This window comes from Ambystoma mexicanum, chromosome 5p, assembly GCF_040938575.1.
Source record: "Ambystoma mexicanum isolate Mex_15411 chromosome 5p, UKY_AmexF1_1, whole genome shotgun sequence".
NCBI classification, from domain to species: Eukaryota; Metazoa; Chordata; class Amphibia; order Caudata; family Ambystomatidae; genus Ambystoma; species Ambystoma mexicanum.
The window spans coordinates 884,468,908-884,496,077 of record NC_090930.1 but is presented as its reverse complement, the minus strand read 5'-3'; the positions used below and the strand labels follow the sequence as shown (position 1 = coordinate 884,496,077).

Below are 27,170 nucleotides of genomic sequence, written 5' to 3'. Positions count from 1 at the left end.
ATCTCCAAGGAGTTAGAGGCGGAGTGTCAACATAACCTGGCAAACACACAAAATATTTGTCTATTAAAAAGCGGAAAGGGCACTTTCACATTCAGACATGGTTCTGGGATCCAGTCCAGCAAGGAATGCCCTGCAGAATGTTTTTCCTCTATAAAGCCAACAAAACCAATCACAGGTGAGGTTGGTGGGCATCTGGCGCGTCCAGCGCATTGCCCCCCGAATGACTTGGACCCCTGCAAGCCCAGGGGCCTGAGCATAAGTGAAATGGGTGCAGCTTACAGAGTCGACTATAACAAATAAAAGGTGGTAAGACTGTTGTCACAAGTGACATGAGTTTGGAGGACCTTGGGGATGCAGATCTACTTCCAAATTGGCCTGAACTAGAAGGTCGTCCACAGTCTTGCAAGCGTCCAGCTGCCCCGGCCCAACAAGATTAATAAGATTGATAAGGCCAATGGGCCTCCCATTAAGCTGTATGGCCTGGAAACAGGGAAAGTGGTGGAGAGGGATCCCCATTGATTGCCTACGACTGGCTTGGAGGAGGAAAAGCTTGGGGTGGTAGAGGTGGTAAAGGGTCAGAAAGTGCGACGCAAAGCTGCGAGGTGGGAGACTTCCACCGAATCACCACAACATGGAAGCAGTATGGATGGTATCAAAAAGCGTAGACTGGGCCAAGTCAAGGAACAATGTCTAGCAAGTCCTCCCAGGTCAATTATTCCTTCACCTCGGCTTGACAAACGAAAAGAAGATGCCCCTAAAGTTTGGGAGGAAAAAGAACTATCAACCTGGGGTGGTACTACAATAAACACCAGCACTGTAGCAGCTTTGTCACTGGTGATGGCACCTTTAACAGAACTATATGAGGCAATTAATGTGCAACCAAGAGACAACACCGCAATGCTAGCGATGCTTCACTCAAAAATGGTCTTGACTGAAGGTTGTGTAACGGCAGTCCAAGACAAGCTAGATAGAAACAAAGAGGACACAACTTAGTTCCTCCATCAGATACTGGACGCCATAATTGAAGGGAAAACTAAAAGTCGTAGGTCCAGGGAAAGAGGTGGCATGGCTGATGAGCAACCACGGCAGGCATTTCCCAGTCTGCCCCTAGACGTAATCCAGACCTTGCTAGATAAGTGTACAAACATGAGACCTACCCCATAGAGGGAAAGGGGGCACAGGTCTCCACCAACCTCGACGGAGTGCGTGGGACAGACGGAGTGCATGGGGCAGACAGAGGGTGTGGGGCGGACAGAGTGTGTGGGGCAGACAAAGTGCGTGGGGGGACAGAGTGCGTGGGGGGACAGAGTGCGTGGGGCGGACGGAGTGCGTGGGGCGGACTGTGTGCGTAACAGATGGAATGCATGGATCGGACAAAGTGCATGGAACTGATTGAACAGATGGAGCACATAGAACTGAGGGAGTGCATGCGACGGATGGAATGCATGGAACAGATAGAGGGCATGGAATGGACAATGTGCAAGAACGGTTGGAGTGCATGGAATGGTTGGAGTGCATGGAACGGTTGGAGTGCATGGAACGGTGGGAGTGCATGGAACGGCGGGAGTGCATGGAACGGCTGGAGTGCATGGAACGGTTGGAGCCTGAAGACGCTCGGTCTGAAGCACCTACTGAAAACCACCATATCACATCACCACGCTCACTCTCTTCTGTACACCACCACTCAACTAGAACACAGCGATACTATGACACATTCGGTATAGCTGTTCTCATACCATCATCTGCCACATACTCCCATCATCCTAACTAAACACAGCTGGCTGCACACCCACCAGCCTAGGCGTTCTCCTCAGGCCTAACGCAGCCAGCATCAGTCTGGTATCACCCTGCCAGAACGAACACATATTCCTGATCTCCCAACCACCACATTTACCGCTAAGAAGCAGCTATCATACGAGTGCCACACCTGCTGCACACATATCCGGTGCACACACGCACCTTATGACTCCCTCTCTCTCTCTACTGACTTGAACTACGGTTCGTGACGGCGTTCAACCTACCAGTGCCTTGGGATCATACCAATGGTACAAAAGGTGCTATATAAATGCAAAGTAACATAACATAACAATGCAGTGCCTGAAGTAATGGGAACAAACATTGATGAGGTGGTGGAAAAAGAAATTGAGGAGCAAAAATCGTCAGTAGAGAGTGATGAGCAGATAAACAAGGTACGGACCGTGGAAGAAGTGGATGTGGAAATTGTGGAAGACCTGGCAACGGCAACGGGCCCTGAGATGGTGCCTCAGGTCCTAAATCCCAAGCATCTACCTCTGTGGAAATAGATCCCTCGACGCCACGGCAGAATGCCCAATTTACGTAAAAGTCAAGAACTAAAAAAAAACTCTGGTCCTAAGTTGGCAGCAACAAAAAACAGAAAAAGGTCAATCACAAAGTAGGCGACCCTGTGGTAAAACCAAAATCTAATGATGCTAGAACATTTTGCAAAAGATTGCATTTCCCAACCCTGCAAAAAGAAAACAAAGGGTGAGGGGGTGGAAAGAAACTGCAATTTAAGGAAACAAAGCCTAGTGAAAACAGTGAAAACACCATAAACTCATCACCTGGGCAAACAGAAACTAATCTAATGCCAGAGGCGGACTCAATAGATAAACTAATGGAATTATCAGTTTACTCAGTGGAGGATGAAAACAAAGACCTCTTGGAAACTCATTCCAAGACATCAGGTGACACACTGGAGGAAGACCGAATGGTCCTTATGTATAGAGAGCCCAAAGCCCAACTCCTTTCAGAGTAACTTGTCTTGCTGGGTTCAAAACATTGGAGCAAAGGAGGTCGAACTTTAAAAATGAAGATATTCGTCAAGTGATCAGGCGCTCAGATAACAGCCCCGTTAGGACCTCAATAACCTCAGGGAACTTCGAGGGAGACCGACTCAAAATACCGGTGGGTGAAAGTGTGTAGCAGAATAGGAAAATTTAAATTGAGTGGAGAAAAGTGAAGGAAGTTAATGACCCCGGTGGGGGTGGGGGGCCTGGACCCTTGGTGTCATGCTTGAAAGAGTCAAAAATTCAGGGGACGGTGTGACCCTAGACAGATGTAATACACTCAGAACATTTCATCGAGTCCCTAGATTGAGGTGGCTTATACCCGATAACATCGCTCAGGTGGCTTTTCCCTCTGAACAGAGGCTAAATAAAGTCATCGCCTATTTTGAGGAGGAGCTAGTTAAGAAGGCCAACTTAGAGGAATCATTAGCAATGCAATTTTAGATCTGGGATGCTATCTGTATGGGGGAAATGTACCCAAAGACTTGAGGCCGGTAACGGATCGTTGTCAAAAACACACTGAGAAGAAAAATGGGGCATTGTCACCTTCATTACGAAAGGAGGTTAACTGCATGGGAAGAGGTACCAAAGCAGAAGGAAGTATGGGGGAATGTGCTCCCCTCCAGATAAGAGTGGGCAACTTCATCAACGCTGAAAGACAAATAAAGATCTGTAATGACCATGAGAGTGAGATAGTGCAGGAAGAATCATGGCATTGGCTGGCTGATGCCTTGGTGGTTAACAAGAAAAGAGCCTAACAACCACTGGAACAAGGTTCAGGCACATGGTCGTTGGCTAGCTGGAATACTAGAGGCTTTAAGCACCTGTTTGGAAAAGAGGAGATTATATGGGACAATTATGACATCATCTGTTTGCAGGAACCATGGCTCTGAGAACTCCCTAGCCTCGACGGGTTTATTGCCCCCATTAATCCTGCAAAGGGAAGACATGCTTCTGGTCTTTTGATGCTGGTGAAGATCGGATCTTCAATTGAAATTTTGGAATCATGGAAAGTAACCCCTTTCATACAAATGACGAAGCTGAGATGTACGGGGCTAAGGTTCAGAAAATCTGAGTGGCTGCTAGTCTGTAACATATATTCGAACTCGGCAAGCACTGAGTATTCCACCTTCCTTAAGGCTATCTGGGGGAAATTTGATACATTTCGAGATGATTTAGAAGACCCAGTGTTCATTATTTGTGGGGACCTCAACATGACAATAGCACTAGCAGTGGATGATATCCAACCAGATCCAAAAGAGAGGCCATATGGGAAAAATGACAATGGCCACGTTGGATGTTGTAAACTGTACATCGAGATTTACAACTGTTAAATGGGCAAACTGCAGGGGATGTTCCCTCACATTGTACTTGGTCACGTGGAGACTCAAGGAAGCTACTGGATTATATATTCGTCTCCGGAAATGCATTGCCTTGGACCTCCTCTTTGAAGGCTTTTCCAACAATTGGCAGTGACCATGACATATTTAACCTAACGGCTAGAAGAACCTTTTGTCCCTCTTATGGCAAAAATGAATGTCCACTAACAATTACACAAGGGCGTAACCGCCTAAAAATGGACACTGGAAAAATCAAACTACTGATGAAACAGTTCCTGATGTCAATGTCGACTGAAAAAGGAAACGAGAGAAACAGAGGGGAGTATTCCAAACTTCTAGAGGCTTTCATTGAAAACAGGAGCCGCGGCACAAAAGTATCTTTCAAGCATAAACACTGCTATGACTATGATGTAGTTAAAGAAAAGCGTCTCCTGAGATGTGACTTAAGACAACTAAAAAAAGCTAACAACCCAAACATTCTAGGGCTTATCAGAAGTAGAAGACAACACTACAAGAATTGGATTAAGGGAAGGAAAGCACAAATGTTTCAGGAGGACTCGGAACTGATGATGCAAAATATGTTAAACAAGCAAATTGGTGAAATTTGAAAACATCTAAACACCCTTGACACTCCACTAGACGCTATACTAGGAAACGCAGTGGATGAGCTTACCTGGGTGAGACATCATGGAGGGGTGTTTAACTCAGATAAAGATAACCCAACCAAGGAATTTAAATCAGGGGGTCCTGAATGGACATTCGAAATGAAGGACGAAGACATCTTGAGAATCATTCATAAAATCAGTGGTTCAAGAGCACCGGGTCCTGATGGGCTAACAAACGCCCATCTAAAAGAGGAACCAGAATTGTAGGCACAATTCCTGGTAATCTTATTCAACCACATAAATAAACAAAGGAAGGTGCCTCTTTCATGGAAATCTTCTATAGCCATCCTAATATTCAAAAAGGGGGACAGAAATGATCCTAGTAACTATGGCTCAATAGCCCTCATGGATGTTGGAGGAAAGGTCTTTGCCAAATTACTTCTGGTAGCCCTGGACAAATGGATCAAGGCTTCTGCCAGGCTGGATCATTGGCAGCCAGGCTTTGTTAAAGGAATGAACACACCCTTTAACTTATTTTTGATGAACCTTTTGAAGTCAAGGATAAATCATTCCAAAAGTAAATTATTTCTGGTATTTATAGATCTGGCGCAAGCCTTTGATTCAGTGGACAGAGGTAAATTATGGTCTAAACTATTAAAGTGGAGATGCAAGGGAGACCTTCTAGAGCTTATGATGGATCTTCACTCAAACACAACTCTTCAAATAAGGATGACTCAACAGGGGGTGCTGTCATCGCCAATACCAACCACTCGAGGTCTGAAGTAGGGGTGCTTGCTGGCACCATCCCTCTTTAACCTGTTCCTTTCAGACCTCCCTAAAGCATTGAGCAAGACACGCAGTTTTCCACCCGACCATTGGCGGGGTGAAGATCGACCATATACAATATGCTGACGATTTGGTCCTTATAGACCAAACTTCCGTTGGCTTACAAAGACAACTAAAAGCCCTGCAACAATACCTGCTTTTGAATGGCTTGAAGGTCAACATGAAGGAATGTAACCTTGGGTCAATCTAGAGGGAGGAGACAGAGCTAAAGTATGGTACCTGGAAAACAAAAAAAAAGTACTATCTATGGTGTATTTGGGGGGTTGTGTAAACACTGCACTCAAAGATCTCCCGAAAGAAGGCATGCTGAGGTCCAAAATTAAATCACTGACTACACAAGGAAGGCTGATCCAAAAGAGATTCAGCAAGTTATCCATCATCCCTGCCTTGACTTTTTATAAATCAAAAGTCGTGTCTATAGTAACATATGGAGCGGAAACCTTTTTGGCTCTTCCGGAGAGGATTTGGGATTCTTTTGAGAGCATTTTCTGGAAGAATTTGCTGAATATGCAAAATGTGTCCCAACGGCAGTAGTGAGGCAAGAGTTGGGCCTACTCTTGCTCCAAGCTCACGTAACTTGAAAAAACCTTGCACTCTAACGGAAAATAGTAGCAGCGGATCCAATAAGAGGCTATGGAACATTGAAAAAAGCCCTACTGGGAGGAGTAGAAGATGTACTACAGGAATGGACGAGAGGCTGTCAGAGCACACTGGAGCAGGTAAAAGCCTCAGAAGTACAATAAGTCTATAATCCAGATTCAGTGAAAACCAAGATCTGGCGTCAGGACTGGATCTTGTCGCAAGAAAAAGCGAGCAAAGCTAAACTATGCTTTCAAGAGGGAGTAATAAGGGGCCCTTGCAATGTGCTACCTAAATAACTGTCAAGATGCCCTAGCCATGTAATGAAAATGAAATTCATGAGATTTCATCTTAACTTACAACACACTCACGAGATCTTGACTTCAAAAGACAAAAGGTCCCAAGAGACACACTGTGTGCAGACTATGGGCCTCATTACACGGTAGACGGTAAGGGATTACTGGCACCAGTAAGGGCACCGGTGCCGGTAATCCCTTACCACCCTACTACGAGGTCCCTCAGCAGGTCCCGTCCTTAACGTGTGGTACCGTTATTAGCTCCTTCCCCATTCCCATTGAGCCCTATGGGGCTCGAATGGGAATGGGGAATGGTAATTGGCATGGGGATTTACCGGGTCCTCCAGGGTTGGAATAACCCGGTAAGTCCCCATACCGCCTACCCGGACCCAGAAGGCGGTAAGGTGTAGCCATGGCGCTAATAGCGCCATGGTTACCTCCTACTGTGTAATGAGGCCCTATGTAAATTGAAGAAGGCGAAAGAGACTTTAAAGGACCTGGTTCTATTCTGCAAAGCCCTCACTCATTTAAGAACAAGAGTTTTGGGTGTCTTCTTTGAAAATCTGAAGACGTACTCGACTGATGACTGGTGGTCTGCTCTCCTTTCAGGAGAGAGAACCTCCTTAATGATTGCACTGGAGAACTTTTTGGATTGGACATTTAAAGAAATAGACACCGTGGAAGGTTGGGTGATTCCGGAGAATGTTGCCATGAGGGCCTGTAGGCTAATAGAGGGGGTTTGTCGTGGAACTTCCTTCTGTCTTGAGCATGGTCCTATTGTAGAAGAAGGCTTTTTTTCTGTTCCGTTGCTTATTGTTTTTCAAACATATTTGAAGTGTTTAAATGGAAGGTATACAATTTTCTTTTAATTGTAAAGTGATGCTACCTTATAAATAAAATAAAAAATAAAAAAAGGTTGAAGTTTTGGCTGGTCTGAAGAGAGAAAGGAAGCAGATTCCAGATTTTCGAGCCAGCGAACGATAAAGCATGGTCACTGCAACGTTCTAGATGATAATGAGGAACCAAGAGCAGCACTAAGGAGGCAGAACGCAAAGTGCGACATAGGCAATAAGGTAGAATTATCTTTTGTAGGGACAAACAACTTTTCTGTTAGCATACACAATTAATCATGAACAATTATTTAAACTGAATATGCAGAGTAACAGGGAGTCAATGGAGGTACAGACGTGCCTAGGATACCAGCTGGCCGTACAGCGTACCTTTAGCTAAACAAACTGCGACATGCTGCAGCACTTGCAGACGATTGAGACGGTAGGAAGGTTGAGCCAACAACGTGGCATTACAGTAGTCAAGGCTGCCATTTATAGTGGTAGAGATGATTGGGGCATGAATAAAATAGCATGAATGAAGGGAATTACATTTTTTAACTTAAAAAAACCTGCGCTGCAAGTAGAACTAATATGGGCGTCAGGTGAAAGTATGGCAGAGATCTTAACTCCAAGGTTTTGTACTAATTTGACTGGAGTAGGCAAGGAACTAAACGTGGATGGCGAAAGATCGGTTGACCATAGAGAAGAAGCAGAAAGGGGGCCCACTACCATGACCGTTTTCTCCTCTTTACGTTTCAGCCAATTCTGACCCATCCAGTCACCCACGGCTTCAAGGTCCAGCTAAAACAATAGCTGGGTGTTACCAGCATATGAATAAAAACAGAAACCATGGGAGTTGATAAGACTGGCCAGGGGCTGAATATAGATGTTAAAAAGTAGAGTGGACAAGGCAGAGCCATGGGGGACCCTGCACAGAACAGGAACCGGATATTTAAACGGGGATAAAGAAACATATTGCAGATGGACTGACCACAAAGTCTGAAACCAATCAAGTACAGAACCTGCGATACCAGCATCTTCCAGTCTAACTAGAAGGGTAGTATGATCGATAGTGTCAAAGGCGGTGGAGAGGTCAAACAAAATTAGACCTGCAACCCCACCTTGATCATGAATGAAAGTGAGATTGTCGTCCAAAGATACCAAAACGGATACCGTCCTTACAAGGTAACGGAACCCAAGTTAAAAAGGGTCAAGAATATTAGAGGCTTCCAAGAAAGACCTTGATTGAGGTATAACTGCAGCCTCAAGTAGGTTCATGAAAAAAGGAAGCAAAGAAATAGGTCGATAATTAGAGAATTATGAGGCATCAAGTGTAGTCTTTTTAGACGTGGTATTACCAGAGCATGCTTTAAAGAATCAGGAATCTGACCAGAACTGTGAGATGAATGTATAGACTTGGCCAGGATCTCGTCAATAGAGTTGGCTATAGTTTTCAAGAGATGACGGGGACTAGGATCCAAAGATGAGGCAGATTTAAGATGCTGAATAGTGCGAACTGCTTCAGAATGATCAATGAGCGGAATAGAGTTAAAAGAGGCGAATCAGGGCTTCCCAGTGAGAGCGGAGGGTGCATGACAGAATTTATCACAGGACGAACAGAATAGACAATATTAGACCTGATAGTCTCGATTTTGTGTACAAAAAAGTTGGAAAACGTTTCACATAGGGTCTGAGAAGGCAGGACAGTAGGAGCCAATCTCGAAGAATAAGAAAGTTGCCTAATATAAATTTACTGCAGAGTAGATTGTTTCTGTATAATAGAGGCGCTTAGCCGCTTTTAAGGCTTCATGATAGCTTCATTGCAGTTTTTTAAAAAACATGCCTTAAGCAAAGGATCAGAGTTTGTATACCATTTGTGATCATATTGGGGTAATTTAGATTGCAAAAAAAAGGTCAGGCGTAATGGAAAAAGAATGGCACCCAGATGAGCGGCTGTTTTCAAAATATTTGTCAGCTAAATTTGGTATCAAATAGTTTACCAATGTAGAGAAGCGGATGTACACATCATCTACAGAGCCTGCTCCCTCACCTCCATCATACTGTAAGAACAGCAAGAGTATAATGTGCCTGACACCGGGTATCATCCCAATACCGCATCGAAGATATGAAAGATGTTATGTGCTCGGACAACCCCATCGAATGTACCCTCAAACTGAGGTGGTAGAAGAAACTCTGCAGACACCACTAAATATAGAAGAACTATAAGTAAACTCTGATAGGTGTAAAATGACACCATGAAGAGAAGACACAAGGACGTACTGAAACCATATACTAATACTTAAAGAATGAAGATGTGACTGAAGTAACAAAGTAAAGATATATGTGAATGAGAATAAACAATATACATAAAGATAAGTAAGAAGAGACACAGTAGATGTATATATTCAGAAACACATGGTAAATAAAATATATAGAAGCTTTCTACGGGTTAAGCAGCCACGATGAGAAGATGGATGTCGGTTTCGTAAAATAGTAAGGTAAAAGCCCAAGGAGTGAGATCAAGGCTGCAGAGCTGACAAGCACTGAAATACAAATTTGTGCAAGAACAGAGAATATTTGTTTGGCTAAGGATCAAGGATGCTGCAGCAAGAAGCAACTGCCAGGTACAAAAGGAGTGAAAGAGGATAAGCCATGTACGCAGGACATATTTCTCTTAGATTAAGCAAATAAGTAAACATTTGCGAGTGCCAATTATTGGACAATTAAAGAGGCAGAAAGCATCTGCAAAACGGAGCAACCAAGTCTCCAGATGCCGAAGACAGTAATAACACCCAGCATAATTAAATCAAATAGCACTAAATAAGAGAGCAGAATGGACAAATTAGGGTCTTCTCACACGTGGTACAAGGCCAGAAAACGAGGTCTATTCATAACACTCCAGACAAACATAGCAATGTACTTTAACTCCCTTTAAAGTTCTGGAGAAGAGAACAGTCAGCAAGGTCAACTACAAAAAGACACCTTGGCTTAGGCCCTAGCTGATGGGAGATGGTAGGATAATTGGCCAAGTGGGCAGTTATCTGACGTTGGTCTCCGCACCTGAGTTTCATTTTCCTTACGTGCTGCTAACGAGCGGAATGTCCCGAATGAGCCGAAGGTTGATAGAGGGTGCCAACCAATCAGGGTGGCCTATGTGATGATGGGCTATACATTGTTGCAGAAGCCAATTATTATCTGTATTACACGTAGTTAGAGATTTTCCCAGGTGTACCTACTCAAGAAGGGGCAGCCAATGATGTTACTAACACCTAAATAAACTATAGGTATATATATTCCCTTAACCAATCCCACCAACCAATAGGTTTTTATTGTTTGCCACGTAGGATGATGTCATAACTGACGTACATCGAGGTATAAAGCCTTTTTGGAATGGAAATATATTTGAGAGTGTGTAAATTGCAACTTGTTATGATTGGCAGATTTCCCTACTTTATTGAATTGATAATAAAGCGGTACTTTGTTATATTCTTTGAGTCTGTCCAGTTATTTGGGACTGAGATCAATTATTGCAGTAAACCCATTCTGCACTTGGAATGCTCAAGGTGCTACTGCACATCTCCAACTGTAAAAAGTAAGAAAGTCTTAGCATACTCACAGTTTCTTGCAATCCATCCTTGACATCTTTCTTTTCTTTACTGACCAATGTATCACCCTGCTGATTTGTAAACCTGAAAAGCAGTGGAAAGTGAGGCACTGAGACTGCTTGTTTTAGAGTTCAATACATTGCATTATAACAATCAAAATCCTATCCTGCTCCATAATATCTGAGTTTTTGACACTCTTTCTTTCAGCTGTTTTAATTCAATTGAAACTGTGATGTTTTTTAATGTAAGACACATATACCCACATTCTGATCATCAGCAAGAAAAAGGAAAAGCAGAGAAAAAGGCTTTGTGCACTTTTCCCCGCATTTGTGCCATACTGATTTAGTGCTGGAGGAGTACCTCCATGGTGAGAGAAACCCACTTTAGATCACCAATGTTTGTGATAAGTGCTTGCACGATTTGGGGACTTATCATCTGGTATGGAGGGATCATTATTCTGATCGACGCACACCAGCTTGATTTTCCCGGATTGTGCCCGTTTTTCCTATGCCAGGACAAAATAAGTGCGATCCACTGAAACCAACGCAGCAATGAAGGCTGGTATGTTTGCCAACGGAGAACACCTCATACTCACTGTATGCTGCAATGAAAGGCATGGAAACTTGAGTGGACACCAGGTGCCTGTGCCTTTCACCACATCATGCAATGACTCTTGAAGCCTTCTCTGCCTACTACAGAGATGGATCAGAACTGTGTGAAGCAGTCTGACTACCCGGGCATGCAATGGGTTGGGTTCTTTCACCCGAATTTGGTAAGTACATCCGAATGAGGCCCCCACAATGTATTCCATTCATGAGTATATTACACTTGCCTTAAATATTATGTCACTAATCTACATGGTACTACTGACTAATACCATATTAAATCTATGCCACCAGCTGGAAATGGGATTCAAGACAAAAACCACATCATGGTTGGTCTTATTGTTGCCACTAGCTTTTATGATCAAATGTATCCTATTATTCGCTTGCACCCACACCACAGAGCATACCAGTGCCTCCAAAATGAGCCATCAACAGATTATGAGCTGGTAATGGCTGAAGTAAAGGGAGCAGCCTCTGAGAGACTGACAAGTGCCCACAGGAATATGATAATCATTTATGGATACTGTAGTAATACTAAATGATTATGTTACTAGGAATTCGAGCTAAGAATAATGCATACTATGGAAGTACATATGCAGGACGATGAGCGCTGAAGATGACAGAAAACTTGGCAACAAGAACTATTCAGTGCAAAACTGGCATGGGTAGTATAGCTCACTGGCAACGCATTAGTCTTGGAAGCAAGACGATGCAGAGCAACACAGGTTCGAATCCCGGATCTGTGCTTAGAAGCCTCTTCGGTATTAAGCACGTTATAAATAACTAATTATAATAATAATAAAGTAGATGGCAGCCTTTCTATCAGAGTTTACATTGTACTGCTTATAGAAAATGTGCAGTGATGTCCAGGTGACAACTGTACAGATCAACATGCAATGAATTTCCCTAAAGATACTCCCTTGCGCTTTATCCAATGGGTCATCAGAGCTTCAGAATGTGAAAAGCAAATCAGTCACACGACAAACAGAAATACAGTGAATTTGTCATATGTGACTCATCTAAGCAATGTGACCTAGTTAACAAGTTTGTCGAATGAGGTCAATAATGACGTTGGATCGAGCACATGTTATTTAAAATATTTTTTGATAGCGGGTCTTCAAGGGTTACATGGGCTTTGTTGTCCATAGTTATTAAAGTCTCTTAGGACCAGTGGTCGAAGTGTATGAAAAGAAGTAGTGGAGCTATGTTCCCTGCCGGTCTGCCCTGCTCTCCACAAACCCCATTGCTGCGCCCCTCCCCCACACAATCCAAACCCCCAAACAAACACAGCTGTTTTTAAAGGGAATGTTCAGTGCAGTGCACTGAAGTGCAAGCTTCAACTTCTCCCTACACTTTTATTTGAAAACTAAACCATTCCAGAATGGTTTCTTTTTAAAATAAAAGTATAGGAACGGTAAAACTTAAAAATAATAAGTGTAGGAGCACTGCTCCCGCCCACTTCGACCCCTGCTTAGGACGGTCACCTCTCAGGCATGTGAAAATAAAATGGCTGATTGAGGTGCAAGTAAATATTTTAAACTCGGCTAGTGACGTGCCTGTTTGTTGTTGCTACACTCCTTGGGTGTGCGCTCTGCTGCACTAGGCACCTTGCCCTGACCTTTTTCCTTTCATATGAAGAAGTGACGACACATGCTGTTGTCTCAGGAACGCTGCAGGAGCCGGTGGACTACAGGTGGTGTTCTGTGCCTTCCCAGGGCGGGTTGGCCTGGAGTTGAATAATGGCAGTGAAGGCCCATTCCAGGGGGAATTGGGCGAGTGTTCTCTCCTGGAGTTTAATGGACGTACATGTGTTGCTGGCATTTCTGTTTTTGCAGTGTTTTGTGATGCTTCTGCCGTGGGCCAGCAAACTGCTCAGCTCAGGCTCCTTGCCCTTTTTCCTCTTCCTCATCTTCCTCCTCTCCTGAGCTTCGCAAGAGGTGGAAGAAAATGTTGTCTATATGTTCTTTGTCCGGGAAGGACATGTAAAGGAAATGGGGGTGCAGTGGTGAAAGTGAGTGGGGTGGTCGGGCACTGGTGTTCTGCTACTTTGTTTTTCACTGTTCACAGCTCCTCTACTTTTTGCAGCCTTTTTACACCATTCCGGACCAGTTTTTGTGAAATTAGAGCACACGTCTCCTTTTCCCACCGGATGTCTGTTGCAGCTAATCTGATCTCTATTTTCAACTCAATTGGCTGTCTACCGGCATGACTGCAGCCCCCCCACCGGGGTCACAGTTCCACTCCTTTTTTGGTACTTTACAATCGATGATATACTCGCTAGTCTGGTGGGCCGCTCCTCTGGGTCAGCCGAGGAGGTGGCTGTCCGGGACCCGGTGGACCGTAGGGTGTATTGCAGCCTGAAATAGGTTCATGCTGGGGCACATCAGGCCCTCGGGATGAATATCTATGGCTCCTACACTGTGGAGGATGTGCTGAGTGGTTCAGGAGGTTGAAGGTGGCCAATGACAGTGGCTTTGACTGTGCCCCACTGCTGGCTTACATGCTACGGTTGGTTGCCCTTTTGTTCCGATCTGGCATTTGATGGAGTGCGTGGCTCGGCCTTGGTGCTGGTGTATCGGCCCCCAGGCATGTTCGTTTGAGGGATTGGAAAACAGAGGGGTCCCAGTGGGTGGCTGCCCTTTAGCTTCCTTTTGACGGTTCCAAAGTTTTTGGTGATTTGCTTGCAGTGTTTTTCCGATATGGGGCCAGTTGTGCTCGGAGTCTTGAGCTCAAGACACTGTCCGGAGGGGTTCTCAGATGAACTTCCTGTCTCCCCCTGTAATAGTTTACATGGTTTGTACTGCTGTTCCCCGCTCACAGCCCAAGTAGTTGGCGATGGCAACGGCTTTGACCAAGTTATTTTTGAAGGCAGCTTTCATGCCTGTTCCTTTTCCTCAGCGAGGTCAGGGTTTTTTTACTCGTGGGTGTTTCTGGTCCCCGAACCTTCGGGCAGTTTTTCGCCTCATCTTGGACCTCAAAGCTCTGTACTGTGTCGTCCGGGAGGAACGCTTCAAGATGGGTCCTTTGCAGGACATTCTCTGATGTTGTGCACAGGGGTCTGGTTGGTTTCCCTGGTTCTCCGGGTTGCATGTTACCACGTGTCTCTCCGCCCCTGCCAGATGTAGTTCTTCCGCTTTACAGTGGGATCTCGGTGTTCAGTTCTGAATGCTCCCATTTGGGGTTTTTGCGCTCAGCCCCCAGGGTGTTCCCCAGGCTGGTGGCTCCCTTGGTGGAGCATCTTAGCCTGATGGGCCTTCAGTTTTTCCCTACATGGACGCCTGGTTGGTCGAGGTGGCCCTCCGGTGGTTGATCCTGATTGGTCTCTGGCTGGTTTGCCGGTCATTGTGGGACTGGGGGTTTTCTGGGGTACTGGGGTTTGTCTCTTGTGGAGCCTCCCGGGATCTGGTTTTTGTTAGGGCTCGGGTTTGCTCATGGCGGCCAACAACTGCAGTCTGTTCTGGGCAGGGTTCTCAGGTGGCGGTGTGTCACAACTCACCTGTTGATCATGCTTCAGGGGCCCATGGCGTCTTAAATCTTTCTGGTTCCGTGGGCTTGTCGTAATCTGCATTCTCTGGTGTCTTACCTACTCTCCCACTGGCTTCTGGCTTCTCTGGCTCACACAGCCTTGATCCTGGTGTCTCAGGCTCTGTGGGCCTCCTTACTGTGGTGGTTGAAGGTTCCGTATCTACTGACTGTTTTTCTGATCCCTATCACGTCTGCCCATAGGCTGGGGGGGATTGGGGCTCTGTTGTGTCGGCCCACCCTTTTTTCTTGCGGGTTCTCCTGGACTCTGTGGTTAAGCGGTGTGCTCCATGGTTACTGCCATAGCTCTCAACCATTTGTGTCGCAAAGGCGAGTGAAATCACACTATTTTGTTTTTGGCGTGTGAGTTGAGAACTACATACTGCCTAGGGTTGTGTCTTGGTTTTGCCCCTTTCAGGATCTGGTTGTCCCTGCGTTTTCAGTTCCCACATGGTTTTCCTGGCCGGCCTGTGCCTGCAGGGTCGCTCTACCAGGGGTTTGGCTGCTCTCTGGGCAGGTGCTAGGGGGTTTATCTCTGCAGGAGATTTGTGGGGCGGCCACCTGGGCGGCTCAGAGCACTTTCGTCACCCTCTTTTGATTGACTGTCTCCCGCTCTGGGGATGGTTCCTTTGGGGGTTGGGGTTTTTTCTGTTGGGATGTGAGTTTGGAGTTCTTAATGGTGTGAGTTTTTGTTCTGCACTTTTCTGGCTCTGTGTCTCATTGGGACCTCTCCCCGTTGCTGTTATGGTATGCCTCATGAGGTAAGTAGTTGGACGAGGAAGAGTGGATGTGGAGGTAATGCTCCGATTACTTACTGGCAATCTTCATTACTCCTAGTCCTACTCTTCCTCGTCACAGTACTGATGACACTTCTCTCCCTCCCTGCGGGGAAGGTCCCATGCTCCAGCTTGGATATGTTAAACTGGATGACGTGGGTTAAGGGGAGGAGTTATATGAAATAAAAGAAATAGAAGAAGGTCCTGTGTCGGAGGCAGGGGCCTCAGGAGGTAAGTACTGTGACGAGGAAGAGTAGGACTAGGAGTAAGGAAGATTGCGGATAAGTAATCAGAGCAAAACCTGGTACTCAGTTTCCATGCTGTAATGTTCACAAGTCCTCACACACTGATGTCTGTGGTACATGGTTGTTCATTCCCACAATACAATTGACTTTCTTTTTACCTTGCTTAAGAATTCGCAATCACTACTTCAGAGGTTCTGGGACGCTGTACTTCGCGTTCACCATAGCCGTACATTTCCATTTGCACACTTCGCAATTATCTTTTTTTTTAAACTTTCTTTATTGATTTTAACATAAACAGTAACGAACTACATGAACCCTGAATGAAGAACCTCTCCCAATTCCCACCTCATTCCCCCCCTCCCGTCTACCTACCCCCTTGCCCTCTACTCGGCTCGTCTACCTCCTCTACATTAGTCCTTATCTCATCTCATCCAATAAATAGCATCTTCAGACATGGGGCCTCATTACGAGGCCGGCAGTAAGGGGTTAACGGCAACGGTAAGGGTGCCGTTGCTGTTAACCCCTTACCGCCGTATTATGAGGTCCCTTAGTGGGTCCCGCTAAGGGACCAGGGAGCTAATAATGGGCCTGCTAATAGCGGGCCCGTTATTAGCTTCTTCCCCATTCCCATTGAGCCCTATGGGGGCTCGAATGGGAATGGGGAATAGTTCTCAGAATGGGGACTTACCGGGTCCTCCAAGGTTGGAATGACCCGGTAAGTACCCATTCCAAGAACCCGGACCCGGTATGTGGTAAGGGGGTAGCCATGGTGCTAACAGCACCATGGCTACCTCCTACCTCGCAATGAGGCCCATAGAGTTTTGCAGTCCCCCCTGTTCCAGTGCATTCCCATCAATAAGCGCGCCTCCTTATCATCTCGCCTCTGTTGCCATGTATTGTCTAAAAGGACCCCAATAGTCCAATGGTCGACTGGTAGGGGCTGGCGTCGAGGCATATCTGGTTTCCTTAAGCTCACACATTCTTATATTCTCAAGCCAGGCTGCACAAGTTGGAGGAGTATTCCTGCCCCAGGTCCTGGACAAAACATACCGAGCCACCCCGATTCCTATACCCAACAGTCTCTTATCGGCACGTGACTCCCCTTCAATTAATGCCGAAGCCATAGTGCTGGTGAAAAGTTCTGTTCTGCAGAGAGCATTTCTTTCACAGCCGTTTCAATCTCGACCCAGTATGATTGTATGTTAGGGCATGCCCATGCTATGTGATAGAAATCTGCTGCCACTTCTCCACATCTTTTGCATGCTATGTCCCCTTCCGGGTAAAACCTGCTAAGTCTCCGTGGTGTATAGTAGGCCTGGTGTAAGAATTTATAATGCACCAACCTATGCCTAGCATTTAGTGAAATTGTTCTAGTCTGCATACACACCCACTTCCATTGTTTCTCGCTCAGCTCCATTCCCAATGAGGACTCCCAGGCCGTTTTAAACCCCTGCCTCGTTGTTCCATTGTTTCTCCTGATCAACTTGTATGTAGTAGCAACAATCTTCTTGTATGTCAGGGGTTGGACAACATGTTGTTGCGCTGCATGTGGAGCAGGGGCCCTCAGGAAATCTGGCCATTTTGTCTTTAACACTCCTCTCAGTCTATAGTACTGAAGTAGAGTCACTGCATTATCAGGCCGATTCATGGAAATACAGTCAAAAGTATCGCACACGGCTGGCGCAGAGTGTTCCCGTGCGAATGTCTGCGCCAGCCGCATGCGATAAAATCCATTTCAGCGCACATCGTATTCATGGAATAATCCTCCAAAACAAGCCGTGGCGCAGAGTATCGCAGCGACCCTGCAGCAGCGCCAGTTACGCCCCCAAGAACGCCCTCGCGCAAGGAAAAGCCATCAAGATCGCAAAACCATCGCAAAGGGCTGCGCCAACCCTGTACCAGTGCGAGAAGTAACACACGCGACCTGGGGGAGCGTGTGCGTGTACTTCAGGGGTGCGCGGGTGGTTTCACACGCGATTGGGCTGCGTGCGTGTAATTCAGGGGTGCGCGGGAAGATCCACACGCGATTGGCCTGGGCGCGTGTATTCCAGGGACCCGCGGGTGGTTTCTCACGCGATTGGCCTGGGCGCGTGTATTCCAGGGGCTCGCGGGTGGTATCACACGCGAATGGGCTGCGTGCGTGCATTTCAGGGGTGCGCGGGAAGATCCACACGCGATTGGGCTGCGTGCGTGTATACCATGGGTGCGCGGGAAGTCCCATACGCGATTGGCCTGGGCGCATGGATTCCAGGGGCTCGCGGGTGGTTTCACACGCGATTGGGCTGCGTGCGTGTATTTCAGGGGTGCGCGGGAAGATCCACACGCGATTGAGCTGCGTGCGTGAATTACAGGGGTGCGCGGGAAGATCCACACGCGATTTGGCTGCGTGCGTGTATTCCAGGGGTGCGCGGGAAGATCCACACGCGATTGTGCTGCGTGCGTGTATTCCAGGGGTGCGCGGGAAGTTCCACACGCGATTGCCCTGGGCGTGTATTCCAGGGGCTCGCGGGTGGTTTCACACGCAATTGGGCTGCGTGCGTGTATTCCAGGGGTGCGCGTGAAGATCCACACGCGATTGGCCTGGGCGCGTGCATTCCAGGGGCTCGCGGGTGGTTTCACACGCGATTGGGCTGCGTGCGTGTATTTCAGGGGTGCCGGGGAGTCCTACATGTGATTTTCCAGTGTGGGTCCTCCCAGGTGTTCCCTGTACACCCTCCACGGCCCCTGCAGGCAGCCCACACCACAGGGGACTACCCTGCATCCCTGGTCATGTCCCGCAGGCAGCCCACCCAACATGGGCATGCCCCCCAGCAAAGGCACATGTCTCCTTGCACAAATAATCACCAACTCATGTTCCCCACCCCCCACCCCCCAGCAGTGCAGGGGCACCCACCACTAGGCCCCCACCCATGTCCAACTCATGTTCCCCACCACCCCCACCCCCCAGCACTGTGGGGCACCTGCCAGCAGGCCCCCACCCATGTCCAACTCATGTTCCCCACCACCCCCACACCCCAGCACTGTGGGGCACCTGCCAGCAGGCCCCCACCCATGTCCAACTCATGTTCCCCACCACCCCACCCCCCAGCACTGTGGGGCACCTGCCAGCAGGCCCCCACCCATGTCCAACTCATGTTCCCCACCACCCCCACCCCCCAGCACTGTGGGGCACCTGCCAGCAGGCCCCCACCCTTGTCCAACTCATGTTCCCCACCACCCCCACCCCCCAGCACTGTGGGGCACCTGCCAGCAGGCCCCCACCCATGTCCAACTCATGTTCCCCACCACCCCCACCCCCCAGCACTGTGGGGCACCTGCCAGCAGGCCCCCACCCATGTCCAACTCATGTTCCCCACCACCCCCACCCCCCAGCACTATGGGGCACCTGCCAGCAGGCCCCCACCCATGTCCAACTCATGTTCCCCACCACCCCCACCCCCCAGCACTGTGGGGCACCTGCCAGCAGGCCACCACCCATGTCCAATCCATGCCCCCCTGCACCTGGGTCCCAACAATCCCCAATCATGTCCGTAATGCCCACCCTCCCCTGCCAAAAGGGCCAACCAACTATCACACCCACCCACATATCAAAGGCAATTACATGTTACACCCCCATTTCAAATAATGCAAATGAACAAATGTCTGTCACACACAATGGCTGCAAGTGAATGACAAAACACCCAACATGACATGCCTGAAAGCAATGAGATGATACGGCACATTGAAGAATTAAAATAATATGTATTGAACAGCAAGTAGAATGTAAATGAAATAAGAAAAAACACAAAGCAAATCAAACAAAACAAGATGAATGTCCAAGAAAATAATCTGAAAAATTAAAAAAAAAAATGAAGAACCATGAAGAAGATCATCCCGGGTCCATGAGCCCAACCAAATTAAACCTAACTATGCCTACTAACTAAAAACTGAACTATATACAAAAAAGTGGTGCATTGTCCAATCGCAACCAAAAAAAAAATAAAAAAAACAAAGGAAACCTAACCCTAACTATACAACTATATACAAAGGCAGCGGGCTATTCGGACGGCTCACTGGTTGTTGTCATGGGCCAGGGCATCATCGAACTCCTGGTCAATGGCTTGGAGGCGGGCATGTTCCCTGGCCCCGAGGTCCCGCAGGGATAACGCAGTGTCAAGCTCAAACTCCCTGCGAAGACCCTCGAAGCACTCAGCCCGCCTCAGCGCCCTCCGCATGGAGTCCTCCGCCCTGACCATCGTGAGCCGTTCTTCCTCTGCCCGCTGCCGCTCCGCACCTATCCACTGGCACAACCGCTCCCACACAGAAGACACTCCCATTCCAGGGTTCTCCTGCCCTCCGGCCGATGCCTGCACCCCTGATGTTGATGGCCCCGAGCCATGATGCCTCCCACGTTGAGCCTGCTGCTGCCTCCGACGCAACTGCCTGTGCCAGCACGACAGCATCCAGGCTGATGGAAACCAACGACGCCGTCGTGCACGTGCCCTGCCCGATGATGCCGTCACATCCTCCATCTGCTGGGGTCCAGTTGCTGTGGTGTCCATCCCTGCTGGACCTCTGACTCCCGACTGTGGCAGGGATGGGATCCCCACCAAGCTGGCTGCATTGGTCAGGGCAGGTCCACAGGGGGCCCTGGTGGCATCTGGGCCGGAAGACGGCAAGGAGAACGACTGGCGTATAGTCTACACAGAGGAGGAGAGGGCCGCCAGATTGGCCGACACATGCAGGAAACCCCCGAACATGGCCGATCCCAATTGGGCCACGTCGGCACGGTGCTCTCCGTGATGACGTGCGTGCTCCTCGTGGGAAGCACGCACGGCATCACGAATCACAGCCGTGCGCATCGCGACCCCAATCAGGACCTTCTCCACACGGCCAGGGGTCCCCTCGTCCGCAGGTGGAGGGGAGTCAGATGACATGGACATCCCCTCTACCTGCGGACGGGCCTGGGACGGGGCATCCCTGCTGGTGCAAGGTGGTGCACCCACAGGTTCAGGGACAGCGACATGCACAGGCCCCTCCACGGTGACCTGTGGTGCCTCCTGCCCCTGCCCCTGGACTGCACCACTTGCACCAGCAGGGATGCCCCCACCAGGCCCCATGTGCGCCTCAGTGGCGGCCTCCTCCTCCTCTGTGCAAACCACCAACCTGGATGGCTCCTCACCGTCTACCGCCGTGGCAGGCCCCTGTGGGGGCTCACCCACCCCTTCCGCTGCAGCCGTGGGGGCATCCCCGCCGCCTTGCTCCACAGCGCCGTCTCCGCTCTCTCCTTCACTAGCCGCTGTGTAGAGGGAGACATAGAACACAAGCATCAGGGTACTGTACTATGGTCCCCTAGACAGGAAGCAATAGCAGATGAGTGCCACTGTCAAAGTACACTTCCATCATGTCACACCACAACACATGTGTCAGTCCAGGCAATACACACACAGTGACAGCCATGGTGCGTGCCATGGACATTTAAATACATGTCCAATGGACTCTCGAATCATACAATGTAATGACTCACATGCATCATGGGTCATGCCTATCACATGCACACACTTCACCTCGGTCACATCCATCTGGCCCCGTACACCCCAATCACAGTGCATACAAGGATGACTAGGCTGCATCAGTGAATCTGTACATTGTCACAGACATGTGTCATGCATCCATGGCACTCACAAGTCACAGACACGCAGGTCAGGCACACAGACATGGATACCACATATGTATCTGGCATCAGCACCCATCCCTCGCCCCCACCCATGTCCAGGAACAGAGACTACCATGCTCTCATGTGTGCAATCTGCACAGGGCTCCCCATGTCGCATTCAAACACATGCAACAACCGTGCGGTTCACACATTACAGGTCGCACATGCATTCCCATGATGTCCCTGCACACATACATGCGTACATGGCCTATGTCACACATGCAGGCAAGTATCAGACAACGAGCACACTGCAACATGCCCTGTCTCACACAGCAATGCTTGGCCACTTACCGCTCAACTCCAGACGGGTCTCCCTCTCAAGGACCTGGGTGTGGAGCGCTGGGTGTATGCGTTCCAGGACACTCAACTGGATGGAACTCATGCGGCCCCGGCTCCCCTCCACGAGGCGCCGGGCCTTCATGAGGGTCCTGGACCTCAAGTCCTCCCAGTGCTTCTTGACCTTCTGGATGGTGCGGGTTGCCACCCCCTCCGCGTTGATGGCAACCACACAGTCGGCCCAGATCCTCTCCCGTCCTTCCCTGTTGGCGCGGGATGATCCGAAGAGGGCATCATACTGCCCCAGGACTTGCTCCACCAGGACACCAACTTCGGTGGCAGTGAAGCTGGTGCCCCTCTGCCCCTCTGGCCGGGGGTTGCCACTGGTGTCAGATGTAGATGTGCCCGACATGGCAATCCCAGGGGCAGGAGTGGGTGGGCAACTGGGTCCTGGGGCTGGGCTGTGGCTGTGGAGCGATGTTATTCGAGTCGGGAGTCTTCTGTACCAGCAGGGGTGGACACAGCAACTGGACCCCTGCAGATGGCTGATGTGCAGGCACCAAATGGCAGGGCACGGTGGCAGCAGGCAGGCAGCAGCAGATGGCACGTGGGAGGCTGCCCAGATTCGGCCTTCTGGGCAGGAGCGTGGTCTTCTGTGTGTTTTCGCGTGGCCAGCTTGATACGGAGTGATTTGGCACGTGAAAATCCTGCACGTCAGCGTGAAATTCGAGGAAAGGGCCCTAGCGCGTAAGCGCTTCAGCACGCGTACGCGATTTCATTGGACCAAAGGCCCTTACAGCGTAAGCGCGTCTGTGCAGTTTCGCGCACGGGCGTTGCCCTGGCAGGGCTTCTCTGTACGTGCTTTTCGTGCGGTGCGTGTGTTTTCCATCCGTTGGGGTTCACTTGCTATTACTTCGCAGCGGGTGTTGGCTACGCGTTCTTCTACATGCAAGGCAGACGGTGAGTGGTACCCCGCTCCTCCAGGCCCCATCGCGTGTGAAACCAACCGCAGGCCCCTGAAATACACGCACCCCGCTCCCCCAGGCCCCATCGTGTGTGAATCCACCCGCAGGCCCCTGAAATACACGCACCCCGCTCCCCCAGTTCCCATCGTGTGTGAAACCACCCGCAGGCCCCTGAAATACACGCACCCCGCTCCCCCAGGCCCCATCGCGTGTGAAACCACCCGCAGGCCCCTGAAATACACGCACCCCGCTCCCCCAGGCCCCATCGCGTGTGAAACCACCCGCAGGCCCCTGAAATACACGCACCCCGCTCCCCCAGGTCCCATCGCGTGTGAATCCACCCGCAGGCCCCTGAATTACACGCACCCGTGTGATACTTCTTGCGCACCCCTGATATGCACGCACCCAGCCAAAACGCGTGTGAAACTTCTCGCGCACCCCTGATATACACGCACCCAGCCAAAACGCGTGTGAAACTTCTCGCGCACCCCTGATATACACGCACCCAGCCAAAACGCGTGTGAAACTTCTCGCGCACCCCTGATATACACGCACCCAGCCAAGACACGTGTGAAACTTCTCGCGCACCCCTGATATACACGCACCCAGCCAAAACGCGTGTGAAACTTCTCGCGCACCCCTGATATACACGCACCCAGCCAAAACGCGTGTGAAACTTCTCGCGCACCCCTTATATACACGCACCCAGCCAAAACGCGTGTGTGACTTCGCGCGCACCCCTGAAATGCACGCACACGCTCCCCCAGGCACAATCGCTGAGCTGTGTATACGGTAAGCGCACATTTTGGCGCACATGTATTGGGACGCTACCGCCTGCTTTCTGTGGCGTACGGGTATGGGCCTGTGCGCATCTTTGGCTGTGCGCTGTTTTACCCAATTCGATTCCATGAATGCCTGTTGTAGGCGAGCGTCTGGGCGTTCCGCGCACTTGCCTCCTGGACCTCCCCTGTGACGCCCACATTTTCACGAGTTGTTCCCCATTCTGCGTGTGACGCCCCGTGTTACGCCTACTTTTATTCTGTGCGCCGCGCTATGTGCGAATTCGCTGTGGCTTTATCGCATGGCGTTCGTTGACCTGTGCGCCAGCGCGCGCCACCGTGCGCCGCGCACTTTCTCAGCGCACATCCCACATTTCGCGCGTGCCCGTGCTTCCATGAATGGATGTGCGCTGTTTTCTGTGCGATTTTCCCGATAGTTTGGGATTTTGGCGATTATTGGTCTTGGGCGGGCTCCTGGTGGTGGTCTCCTTGTCAAGGCTCTATGCGCCCTTTCCACTGTGAATCCTTGGGTGAGCGTCCCTCCCCTATCTCTTGCAGTAACATCGTCTCAACATAATCCGTTGGGTTTGATCCCTCTGCGCCTTCCGGTAATCCCACGATCCGTATGTTATTTCTCCGAGCATGTACCTCCGCTTCCTCCGCTCTATTTTCTAGGTTGGCCACCTATTGTTTCAGGATGTGGATCTCCGATGTATGGGACGCACATGTCGTTGTGTTTGAAGTCACTTCTTTTTCCACTTCGCCTGTGCATTCTGCTAGCGCTCTGACGTCTTGTCTGAGTAGATTAACTTCCTCCTTGACTGCGCCAACTCTAAGTTCCAGTGCTGCCTTAAGTTCGACCATGGCTGACTCTAATTTAGTTTCCCACGTTAGTTTCAGGTCCGCAATCGCTTCTAGGATCTGCTGATCTTTGCGCCAAGGGGTGGTGTCCATGGGGGAGTTTTTCTCCTTGATCCTTGCCCCTTCTGTCAGCTGCGGTGTTCTTGCATATTCTTCCAGCGTAGGTTGTTTACCTTTTGTCTTCGTTTGTTTACTCGCCATCTCAGTGTTGGCGAGTGACTCAATTAGGATTGTCGGGGGTGCGGTCTCCGGTTTTTCAAATCTTGTATAGTTAACTGTGGTTCTTGGGGGTAGCCTAAGTTTAGGTCTGCTTCTGCTTTTTTGGGGGTTATCCCGCGAGTGGGTTGTGCCCTCCCACGTTTTCCCACTGCTGCCACTACTATTGTCTCTGTCTACCAATCTTCATTGTGCCATGTCTGCACCTCTGCACTTCTGGGTTCGTGGTCCTATGTCAGCCGTGCGTCTGACCAGTCGCTTTATGCGTGCCTCAGGGCCTCTCTGATGCTTTCTTTATTTTGCTGTGATGTGTCATTTAGTTCCTTACATTGACAGCCTTATGACCTCATCCACAAGTCGATTGTCAGCCCCGGCACTGAGTGTGCCTTAACTGTTGTGCTATCTGCTATGTGCGCCAGCACTGTCTTCTCTCTTACTGTTGTCCTGGGCTGCATCTGGAGCATGCCACAACTTCACTGCGTCTGGCGTATTATACTGAGTCGCTGGGCAGCAAGTACATTGACTGGGTCAGTTTGTACCTCTTACTGCATGGTGTTCCGGGGCTTATGACTCTTCTTTACTTGCCAGGGGATGTGCGCTTCGCTTCCCTTTCTACTTTCCAATGAGGCTGTAATGTTCGCACATGCCCTTCATTCAGGTGTCCCCTCATTTGCAGAGTTTTGCACTGTACTCCACGTTCATATGGGTCCGCGTTGTGCCCTTATTTATATGTTCTCTATTGTTTGTGTGTGCTCCTCGCCTGTTGGGGGGGTCCAGAGGTCAAGATTGCGGTTCCACTTAGTATTGTGGGTCGTACCCTTATCAGCCTGTCTTGGGGCTATAGGGCTCCTTGCGGGTTAGTAACTGAGCGTGGCCAAGTGCTCTAGTATGCTTGTGGGGCCGCTCTGGTGCCCATCTGTGCCATGTTTTCATAATCCATGTCACGTTTGTGAGCCGGGGTTGTCTTGGGTTGCTGGGTGCAGGAGTTTCATTTCTTCCTGCTCATTGTGTGGTTCCACACTCGTTGCAGCGGGCTCTGTACGGCCTCCGCCATTCAGTGTCACTTCAGACCCCCACTCCAAACGTTCTGCGGGCTGCCCGGAGTCCGTTCCGCTGCCTCGCGTGGGTCCCCGGAAGCGGTTGGCCTTCTGTCCTCGGTTGCGCGGCGCTTCCCATTAGCGTTCCTGGGCTCCTTCTCCTCTCCATCGGGATCTCCCTTGCAGGGGTTCCACAGTGTCTTTCGCTATCGGGACCCGCGGGGCACGTCTCTCCCGATCAGATGGGCACTTGTGGGTTATTCCGCTCCGGCCATCTCTGCTCACGGTACGCGTCCCTTGCTTCTCTGTGCCGTCCCGTGTGTTGTTCAGAGGGAGTGCCTTGCTCAATAGCTGCCTCCCACCCCCACGCATGAGGGTGTCTGTGCATTCGGGGGCTCTGGCATTACCTTCCTCGCTGCTACTTTGTAGCCGCCCCCTCAAGCGCCAAGGTGAACAACAGTTCAGTCAACCACGAACGTGTGCGGGGCGCGAGCTGCACTCGGTTGCGTGTATACGGTACGGCAGAACAGTCCACATTGTAAGACGGGCCACTCCAGTCTCCGTTTGTGTTTTACATGCAGCGGCGGCTATGCGCACCCTTGATGTGATTCACCGGCAGTGCGTCTTCGGTGCGGGTTGGTACGGTGTCTATTCTCTCACTGATCCTGCTATTCGAGGGCACTTCTTCTGTCACAGTTTCTTGCTGTGCGTCTCCAAACGCTCAGTTCTTGCCACTCATGTCGCAGCGAGTCTGGGCACTTCCTCAGAGTTTCCCTCAAGCAGATGCTGGCTACAGATGGGCACTGCTATTCGTTGGGGGTAGAACTGCAGTCCGGCCCCATAGTCCTTTGCCAGTGGGGAGCCATATGCTTTTTCCTCATTAATTCGCCGACCGCTTCAGCAGTCGCATTTCTGGGGGAAAGTGTGTTCCCTGTGTTCTGCTTTATCCTGCATCATTCCAGGTTAGCTCGAGCTTCGCCCTGTCCGGTCCCCACAGTCTCCTCTCTGCCTCACGGGACTATTCCATTGTTCTAGTTCGGTGGCCATCTTGTCTTTGCGACCTCGAGATTTCTCCGCCAGGCTTCTCCCAGTATTTCAAATTCCACAACGAAGTTCTCAACGCCGCTGCTCCCGTTTGAATCCGTACGTGTTTATCCTTCAGTTGTGTTGTTTCTATTACCAATGCACCAGTTTTAGCATGCTTGTGGCGTAGGATCCTGCACGATCCGCAGAAGCTCTGGTGAAACACGACTTAGTCCATGGCCTCTAAGCCACGCCTCCCAAA

The 27,170-nt window shown here is 49.6% G+C and overlaps 1 protein-coding gene across 1 annotated transcript in view; it reads right to left on the bottom strand.

Moving 5' to 3' along the window:
* LOC138481266 (fibrous sheath-interacting protein 2-like) overlaps positions 1–27,170 on the bottom strand; it is a 2,966,522-nt gene that overhangs the window by 1,719,965 nt on the left and 1,219,387 nt on the right. The window contains exon 13 of the mRNA XM_069613320.1: positions 10,920–10,992. Coding sequence (XP_069469421.1) covers positions 10,920–10,992 — 73 coding nt within the window. The remainder of the gene's footprint in view (positions 1–10,919; positions 10,993–27,170) is intronic.